The sequence below is a fragment of the Triticum dicoccoides genome, chromosome 6B (assembly GCF_002162155.2).
Source record: "Triticum dicoccoides isolate Atlit2015 ecotype Zavitan chromosome 6B, WEW_v2.0, whole genome shotgun sequence".
In the NCBI taxonomy this organism is placed as follows: Eukaryota; Viridiplantae; Streptophyta; class Magnoliopsida; order Poales; family Poaceae; genus Triticum; species Triticum dicoccoides.
In genome coordinates, this window is record NC_041391.1 from 64,820,261 (window position 1) to 64,830,530 (window position 10,270).

The window sequence follows — 10,270 nt, forward strand, 5'->3', positions numbered from 1 at the left end:
GAGGGGGCGGCGGGCGACGGCGGGCGGCGTCGAGGGCGCGGGCGACGGCGGGCGGCGTCGAGGGCGAGGGCGGCAGGCCTTCGGCGCGGCAGAGAAGACGAGCAGAAATGGAGGCGACGGGTCGGGCGGTTGTATTTATAGCCCCCCCCCATTTAGTCGCGGTTGGGGAGGCGACCCGCGACTAAAGGGCCCTTTAGTCGCGGTTGGGGAGGCGACCCGCGACTAAAGGGTAACCTTTAGTCGCGGTTGGGGAGGCGACCCACGACTAAAGGGTAACCTTTAGTCGCGGTTGGGGAGGCGACCCACGACTAAAGGGTAACCTTTAGTCGCGGTTGGGGAGGCGACCCGCGACTAAAGGGCTTTTTTGGCGGGTTTTTCGTTCCCGCGCGCAACGACCTTTAGTCGCGGTTGGGCAGGCCAACCGCGACTAAAGGTATTTTCCAAATACTTTTTCTTTTTCAAAATCTTAAAAATACAAATAATATATCAAAAAATTCAGAAAAAAATAACTAATTCAATTCAATATGTTAAAAACACAAATATTATATCAAAAAATTCAGAAAAAAAACTAATTCAATTCAAAATTCTAAAAATACAAATAATATATCAAAAAATTAAGAAAAATAAAACTAATTCAATTCAATATGTTAAAAATACAAATAATATATCAAAAAATTCAGAAAAATAGAACTAATTCAATTCAATATGTTAAAAATACAAATAATATATCAAAAAATTAAGAAAAATAAAACTAATTCAATTCAAAATGTTAAAAATACAAATAATATATCAAAAAATTCAGAAAAATAAAACTAATTCAATTCAAAATTCTAAAAATACAAATAATATATCAAAAAATTCAGAAAAATAAAACTAATTCAATTCAAAATTCTAAAAATACAAATAATATATCAAAAAATTAAGAAAAATAAAACTAATTCAATTCAAAATTCTAAAAATACAAATAATATATCAAAAAATTAAGAAAAATAAAACTAATTCAATTTCATGTATCATTCGAAAATGGACACCAAACACATCACGGGTAATATAATTCACATGATCCATTCAACAAAGTTTGGTACAATAAATTATTACACATCATTTCTTCCCATGTGTCCCTGCTTGCTTACGATTGTGCCGTATCCATGGAGCATCCTCATCATTTAACTTAATGCTTGGGTCGGTGTTCACTTTGAAGGGCGGAATTTCAGCAGACATATTATAATCTTCTGACATGTCTGTCTTGTCCTCCACTCCCACGATGTTTCTTTTCCCTGAAAGAACAATGTGGCGCTTTGGATCATCGCATGATGTACTGATCGTTTTCTTATCTTTCCGTTTCCTCGGTTTGCTACTCATGTCCTTCACATAGAAAACCTGAGCGACATCTTTCGCTAGGACGAATGGTTCGTCAAGGTAACCAAGATTGTTGAAATCCACCATTGTCATTCCGTATTGCTGGTCCACCTTTACCCCACCTCCTGTTAGCTTGAACCATTTGCACTGGAACAAAGGGACCTTAAAGGAGGGTCCATAGTCAAGTTCCCATATCTCCTCTATGTAACCATAATATGTGACCTTTTGCCCATTCTCGGTTGCTGCATCAAAGCGGACACCACTGTTTTGGTTGGTGCTCTTTTTATCTTGGGCGATCGTGTAAAATGTATTCCCATTTATCTCGTACCCTTGGAAAGTCGTTATAGTCGAAGATGGTGTCTTGGCTAACATGTACAGCTGATCTACAACATCATTGTCATTCATTAAATGTTTTCTCAACCAACTGCCGAAAGTCTCCATGTGGGCCTTCCTAATCCAGGATTCAGGCTTCCCCGGGTTGTCCGAGCGTAAAATATTCTTGTGTTTCTCAAAGTACGGAGCCACCAAGCTGGAATTGGTCAGTACAGTGTGGTGTGCTTCAGTCAGAGAATGGCCGTCCATACATATCGTTGATTTCCTTCTGATCGTGCCTTTTCCACTTAGTCTCCCCTCGTGCCGCGATCGAGGAAGACCAATCGGCTTAAGGTCAGGAACAAAGTCAACACAAAACTCAATTACCTCCTCATTTCCATAGCCCTTGGCGATGCTTCCTTCTGGCCTAGCACGGTTACGAACATATTTCTTTAATACTCCCATGAACCTCTCGAAGGGGAACATATTGTGTAGAAATACAGGACCGAGAATGAAAATCTCTTCGACTAGGTGAACCAAGAGGTGCGTCATAATATTGAAGAAGGATGGCGGGAACACCAACTCGAAACTGACAAGACATTGGATCACATCGTTCTGTAACCGTGGTAGATCTTCTGGATTGATTACCTTCTGAGAGATTGCATTGAGGAATGCACATAGCTTCACAATGGCTACTCGAAAATTTTCCGGCAGGAGCCCCCTCAAAGCAATCGGAAGCAATTGCGTCATAATCACGTGGCAGTCGTGAGACTTCAGGTTTTGGAACTTTTTCTCCGCCATGTTTATTATTCCCTTTATATTGGACGAGAATCCAGACGGGACCTTCATACTGCCCAGGCATTCAAAAAAGATGACCTTCTCTTCTTTGGTCAGAGCGTAGCTGGCACGACCTTGAAACCATTCCGGATGCCGATCATCAGGGTCTTTCAAACGTTGCTGGTCCTGCTGTGCTTCCTTTGTATCATTTGTCTTCCCATACACGCCCAAGAAGCTTAGGAGGTTCACGCAAATATTCTTCGTAACGTGCATCACGTCGATTGCAGAGCGGACTTCTAGGACTTTCCAATATTCTAGCTCCCAGAATATAGATTTCTTCTTCCACATGGATGCGTGCCCGTCAGCTCCCTTTGGAACTGATTGTCCGCCAGGACCCTTTCCAAAGATGACTTTCAAATCCTTGACCATATCAAATACCTCAGCACCAGTGCGTTCCGCAGGCTTCGGCCGGTGATCTGCCTTGCCGTTGTAATGCTTACCTTTCTTTCTTACTGGATGAATTTTCGGAAGAAATCGACGATGCCCAAGGTACACGTTCTTCTTACAATTTGGCAAATGTACACTTTCAGTCTCATGTAAGCAGTGCGTGCATGCATTGTATCCCTTATTTGACAGTCCTGAAAGGTTACTAAGAGCAGGCCAATCGTTGATGGTTACGAAAAGCAACGCTCGTAGGTTAAATTCCTCTTTTTTGTGCTCATCCCACACACGGACACCAGGTCTGCCCCACAGCTGTAAAAGTTCATCAACTAATGGCCTTAGGTACACATCGATGTCGTTGCCGGGTTGCTTCGGACCTTGGATGAGCACTGGCATCATAATGAACTTCCGCTTCATGCACAACCAAGGAGGAAGGTTGTAGATGCATAGAGTCACGGGCCAGGTGCTATGGCTGGAGCTCTGCTCGCCAAAAGGATTCATGCCATCTGTACTTAGACCAAATCTTATGTTCCTTGCGTCAGCTGCAAAATCTTTGAACTCTCTGTCGATCTTTCTCCATTGCGTTCCATCTGCGGTGTGTCTCAACTCCCCGTCCGACTTACGGTCCTCTTTGTGCCATCGCAACAACTTGGCATGCTCTTTGTTCCTGAACAGGCGTTTCAACCGTGGTATTATAGGAGCATACCACATCACCTTGGCGGGAACCCTCTTCCTGGGTTTCCCGCCCTCAACATCGTCACCAGGGTCATCGCCTCTGATCTTATAATGCAATGCAGTGCATACCGGGCATTCATTCAAATTCTCGTATTCACCGCGGTAGAGGATGCAGTCGTTGATGCATGCATGTATCTTCAGAACCTCTAAACCTAGAGGGCAGACAACCTTCTTTGCTTCGTACGTACTGGCGGGCAACTCGTTATTCTTTGGAAACATATTCTTCAACATTTTCAGCAAGTTTTCAAATGCCGAGTCAGCTACACCTACCTGTGCCTTCCATTTCAGCAAATCCAGTGTGCAGCCCAGCTTTTTCAGACCATCATCGCATCCAGGGTACAACGACTTTCTGTGATCCTCTAACATGCGATCCAAATTCTCTCTCTCCTTTTCAGTTTCGCAGCGTCTCCGTGCATCAGCAATGGTCCGACCAAGATCATCAACGGTCTCATCACGTGCCTCTTCTTCACCTTCCCCTTCACCTTCCCCTTCACCTTCCCCTTCACCTGCCCCTTCACCTGCCCCTTCACCTTCAGCATCCTCCATGAAAGTATCACCGAAATGAGCAAGATAGCTTTCATCGATGAAATCATCCCCTTCTTCATCTTCTTCCATTATAACCCCTCTTTCTCCATGCTTGGTCCAACAATTATAGCTTGGCATGAAACCGTGCCGAAGCAGGTGCAGGTGAACTTCTCTTGAGGAAGAGTAACCCTTCTGATTCTTACAGTCAACACATGGACAGATAACAAAACCCTTCTGCTTGTTCGCATTAGCCACTACGAGGAAATCTTTCAAACCCGTAGTGAACTCGCGGGAGAGTCGGTTACCGTACATCCATTGCCGATTCATCTGCATTATTATAATATAAAATATATAATTAACCATCATGCATTTGTTAAAGTAACTAGCTATAAACAATAGAAATTAAACAATGAACAACACACATGCATATTTTATCAATGACACACATGCATGAAAGGTTCAAGTTGCTAACCGTGATCGAGGAGGAACCTCAAGTGTGGCTCCAACACTTCATATCATGTTTGTTTCACGCTGTTGGGCATTTCATCAAACACCTTGTGTGCATAAGAGGAACCAAAAGCAAACCTACACCCCCTTGTGAAGAGAAGTGGCACCAAATGGCTAAGTGAGTGCGCTGAACTGGTATATATAGGGGAGGAGCTTTAGTCGCGGTTGGCCAGGCCAACCGCGACTAAAGGCCTTTGGGCACCTTTAGTCGCGGTTGGCCTGCCCAACCGCGACTAAAGCCCCTCACGTGCACCAGCTGGCCACCGAGCGCCCTGGCCCAAGCCTTTGGTCGCGGTTCGTCTGCCGAACCGCGACTAAAGACTTCATTAGTCGCGGTTCCTACAGTTTCGCGACTAATGGGGCTGGACGGAAGCCTCTTTTTCTACTAGTGATGTCAGACTTTTTCGGGCTCAGGCCCGATTTAGTAGGCTTGATGGTCATAACGGGCCGGGCTCAGGCCTGGGTTTTCAGCACCGGGCTTTTTTTGACCTAGCCCGAAGACCGGCCCAGCCCGAGATATTCCCAGGTATACCCGGGGGCCATTCTTGTGTACATACTGGAAGCTGATTCTCTATCTTCTTTGTTTGAAATAAATTTCAGTTTGCTTAAAATCAACTTTCAGCTACCAAGGAAAATACTGGACAAACTATGAACATATTTGAACAAGAATGGTTGAAACAATTTACAACTAAATGTAAATTCATAGCTAAATAAAAGCTTCTGACATATTAGATACATCAATATATCTAGACAAATCCAAAACTAGTTCGGGACGCAGGGAGTAGATGACAAAAAATTAACAACTATCGTGGAAGCAAATGCATGTTGCTCTCAAAACAAAATGTTGCAGTATCAATAAACACAGAATTCCACTACATGTAATAAATCACGAGTCATTTGCTATAGTTAAAAATAATTTGCAATTTACCCCCTCTTGTAAAGTACTCCCTCCATAAACTAATATAAGAGCGTTTAGATCACTAAATTAGTGATCTAAACGCTCTTATATTAGTTTACAGAGGTAGTAATATATGACCGTTTAGATCACTAATAGTGATCTAAAATGTCTTATATTACTTTACAGAGGGAGTACATTATTACTTTTCTAAAACATTGCATGCAAACCAGCAGTTTTCTAGGCAAAAGCCCCGCTAGAAGTAATAATACATCTATCACTTTCATAGGTACACCAATATGTCTGTCAGCCATATTATATAGTAACACAACCAAGGTGCATGGCCAGAACACCTACAAATGAGTCTTCACAAGTCCCGTACAAAGTAGTTATAGAAGCACACTCCAAGCCTCATGCCGCTGACCTGAAAAAGAGGTGACGAGTGGTAAGGTGAAAGGGCTGCTGACCACAAAATTTAAAACAGTACACTGCTCCAAAATCATTTCTGATCATAACAATCATATGCAAATTGACATTTGATTAGAGCCATATAACCGAGGCATAATTACATGTGTGAAAATCATTCACACGACTTTCAAGCGACATGGGGATCCTCTTTGAATAAAGAATACTCCTGAGATACATCTGCATAAGCTTCTTACTACAAAAATGAACTAAGGTTTTCACTCTCCAACTCCAACAAACTGATAGCAAGTAATTCAGAGAACAAGGAGGTAGCCAAATACTGTATATGTTACCAGCATATGTTTTCAGCCAAATACACAGAGAACAGGGGAAGCAAAATACTTGTATACATCGAATGGCTTGGTGTATATACGAGTAGAAGGAAGGTGTGGTGAAAATCATAGTTCAAAAAAGCGCTAGGCGTTAATTGTGCGTTTTGCCACCGCCTTGCGCTTTACTGACCAAACTGCATGCTTATCCGCAATTATGCACAGATTAAGTGTAGTTAAGCGCAATGCGTTTTGCCAACGCCTAGAGCCTAGGAGCGCTTAAGCGCTCGCTTAGGCGCGCCTTTTTTAACTATGGTGAAAGTAGCACAACCTGAATCAGCTAATAATCATGCTAATCAAACTATAGAAAAAAATGAAGAGAAAACAAACTCACCAGTTATAATATAATAACACAATCAACACAAACACATGCCACTAATGGGGGATATGGCATCCGAGGTTGCAGTTGTAAAGGGGGCACAGCCAATCCACCGAAGACTAGGCACTTTTCATCAACAGATGTTCATAATGGCAAAGGGGCAAGAAGGTTTACTGATCAAATCAGCTGTTTGAGTTTCAGTGTATTCAAAGTCATGCTGCTGATCTAGGATATTAGGCATTTCATTACTCAAGATTTGTTTAGCTAGATGCAGTTATGCTGAGTTTACCATTACCAAACCAATCTTGGGAAAAATGGCATAATAATGCTAGTAGGCAGTAGTACATGAATTAGTATTACTGCAGAATTGCCTTTGTTGTACTTCAAACAGTGATAATCAGTTTGCAAGCAGATATGGCAATAACCTTTTTAAGATCTTCAGTCAACCTGCGTATATAGCCTTAGGCATTTCTTTCATGAAGAATTGTTAATCCAGTTGTATTCATATTATATTCAAAAACCTAAGGAAAATATGAGTCTTTGAGGGGAAATATTAAGGAATGCAAACACATACGACCCTTTTGGTCCAGCGAATTTCTTTATGACAAAAGAAATTTCAGTACAAAGGATATTTTTTGATCCATTCAGAAATTTGTACAAAGTGAACATGAATATACTCATTATACCACGAGATATCACTCCGGTAACCAAATCACGCTCGCTCAAGTTCTAATTTTCACTCAAACCGATTGCAACTGGACAATCTACCAGCTTGTTTTCATAGAAGAACAGTTCAGATACCTCAACTTGCATGCAGAAGATAAACTTACCTGCTGAAGCAATACATCACAACAGCATATCTAAGGGAGCAACTGTCTTATGTATTGTCTCCATCGGGTCCACCAAGAATGCCTTACAACTTCAACTCATTCGTTTCCACCGGTAATGCCTGTTATACAAGCATAAGTCAAACAACCAATGACATTCCAAAAAAAAGTCAAGTAAATACAAGGAGGCATCAACAAGATTCTTAGGTCAGCTGTTTGAAAATATGAAATTAACTCAATTTATTGACTTTTCATGGTATAAACGAACACTTGCAATGGGGCTCTACCACAAGTGATAAAATGAACAACTGTTTGTAAATTTCAAACCAAGTCAAGTATTATGGATTTAAAGATTATAGCAAGCTTACCAGAGATAACAATACTGGAACAAAGAAATGTAACTAGCTTTTAAGCTTCCAAATGTATCATTCAGGCCACCTATTTGACATTTTAGTTTGTTCAAGCTAATCCCTTCTCTAGCGGTCTTCAGCTTCAAACTGCTATGCATCTCATCTTGAAAAGAAAAGAAAAGAAAAACTGTACTGCAGCCATGCGCTAACACCACAACTATACTTATACAGCTCTTGCATATTTCAGTAGGGAAGCAACTATGTAATTCAGTTTGATTATATTCTACAAAGAATTAGCCAATCTCGGTGTTCATTGTTTTAGTGTAATTATTTTTCATATAGATCCATGTATCCTAGATAGCTGATCTGTGCTTGAGCCATGTCATCGACAAAAAGATTATCCATCTGATTATCTCATGAATGCACAGCCGCATAATTTCCTCTGATGGTGTGCCTCTTTAGGTTTATACAAAGTTTTTGTTCTTCCTTCCATACCTCTAACTTGGAGCAGTTAGTTGAAAGTTTGATAATAAAATGATAATATTAGAAACAACACCGTGTAGGTACAAGAAAGATAAATTGAGAGGAGGTCATCAAGCAACAATAAAAACACGTGACATGACACTACTTAAAAACGTTTAGCTTAACATGAAAGAATGTGAAAAACATTTAATAAGCCAATTATATATGGAAGAAAAAAAAACTCGGTTTTGTTATATCCACAATGTAAAAGGCATTCGAGTACCTCGAGTATGGACAGTTTCGAATGGATGATAGTAAGAACCGACGGCTGTCTTGGGGAGTTTATTGAACTGCAATGACTCAAGATGGACCATGTAGTCAGCGTCAGCTGTCCTGAAGAACAACGCATTGTTTTCCTCCGCATACCCTATCATCTGTGGGGGCTCTTTCTCTGAATTCAGTCCAAGTAGCCTGTCCAGTTCAATGCTTCTTCCTCGCACCCATAGAACAACACCGTTACGATTGCGCTTCGTACTCCACAATTCGGCGGTAAATCGGTATAAGAACAGGAAACCCATCCGACCACCCTCTGCTCGCACAATCGTGAATGCGACGGGACTGAGCGGGGTGTAATAATCCCCTGGCAGCAAGCTCAGATCCAGGCTCTGCGTATCCAAATCAAACTTGAGGATACTTCTTGATCCCGCCACGGTAACAGACCAGTGAAGGCGATCCCCTGCCAGCATAGCGGGCTGGCCCCTGAAAATGAACAAACCCTCGGATGGAATCGGCGCTGAGACGCAATCACCCCATACGCCGGTCTCCGACGAGTAAACGCAGGCGAGCACCGTTCTAGGCTGCTCCCCATCGCAGCCTACCAGGACCACCCGGAAGTGGTCGACGTCTCCGGCGGCGCGAAGCACCGCCCCGCTGACAGTACTGTTCGCCCCGTCGAACTCGAAATCCGGAGGAACGGCGAGGCGGAGCTGGTGGCCGGCGAGGGGGTCCCACACAAGCACCTGGAGCCGGATCGGGAGGAAGAAGAGCGCGAGGCCGTGGCGCCATCCGAGGGCGATGTAGTGGTCGTCGAGCTTCAGGCGGAATTGCTCGAGGGGGAGGCCGTCGGGGGCGTCCAGAGCTGGCTGGAAGGTGATTCCGGGGTAATGGATGAAGGAGCCGAGGAGGAGAGCGCCGCGGCGGTGGTGGATGCGGAAGCGGCGGCGGAAGGCGGGGTCGGAGAGGAAGCGGCGCCAGACGGCGGAGGCGCGCCGGAGGGAGGAGGGCTGCGGGGGGAGGCGGAGGAGGATCTCGGAGTGCAGGTCGCCGCCTTCCGGCAGCGAGCAGGGGCGGCGGCGGCGGAGGCAGGCCGCCATCGTGTCGCCCTCCCCGCCGTTGTTTGTGCTGATGCGGGATGTGAAGTCGAGTGCGGCCGTCACACTGAAGAGACAGAGAAATCAAGCTGACCACTGTAGAAACCAACAGGGGAGCCATCCCTTAAAAAAACCCAAATCCTAAAAAGTGGTCGGGTGCTACTTTGCCTTAGAGAGCATTCGGGCTTGCGCGCCGTCCGATCCACATCTCGCGGTCGCGCGCGTTTCAGTGTAAACCGGCGATATATCGATGCGCGCGCCAGGTGTCCCCTGGTTGTGGCATCGTGGTGGAGACCCGTTGGGCCTCAGTGCGGTTGCGTCTCGCCTCCCCTCTCTTGTTCCTCTCCACTCCCCCCCCCCATTCGAAACTGCTCCAATCGAGCGCAGCCGGAGCGGATCTCGCCGGCCAATCCCCCTACCCATCCCCCAAATCCACCGGTCGAGACCCGAGAGCAGCGGGTGGCGTGTCGGGGATTCGGCGGTCGTCTTCCGCCGGAGTGAGGGCGGGACAGCGGGCGCGGCGTCAAGGAAGGCGGTGCAGCGGCGCAGACGCGACCGAGGAGGGACGACGCGCTGCAGGCCGCGGCGGAAGGAGCA

General features: G+C 44.7%; 1 protein-coding gene across 1 annotated transcript; it reads right to left on the reverse strand.

Annotated features, from left to right (window-relative positions):
* Nucleotides 1–5,894: 5,894 nt before the first annotated feature.
* On the reverse strand, nucleotides 5,895–9,756 carry LOC119320063. Its single transcript, XM_037594201.1, has 3 exons — nucleotides 8,587–9,756; nucleotides 7,495–7,613; nucleotides 5,895–5,975 (listed from the first exon to the last, which is right to left on the reverse strand). The coding sequence occupies exons 1-2, from the start codon at nucleotides 9,674–9,676 to the stop codon at nucleotides 7,591–7,593; spliced, it is 1,113 nt and encodes a 370-aa protein (XP_037450098.1). The 5' UTR covers nucleotides 9,677–9,756; the 3' UTR covers nucleotides 5,895–5,975; nucleotides 7,495–7,590.
* Nucleotides 9,757–10,270: the final 514 nt, after the last annotated feature.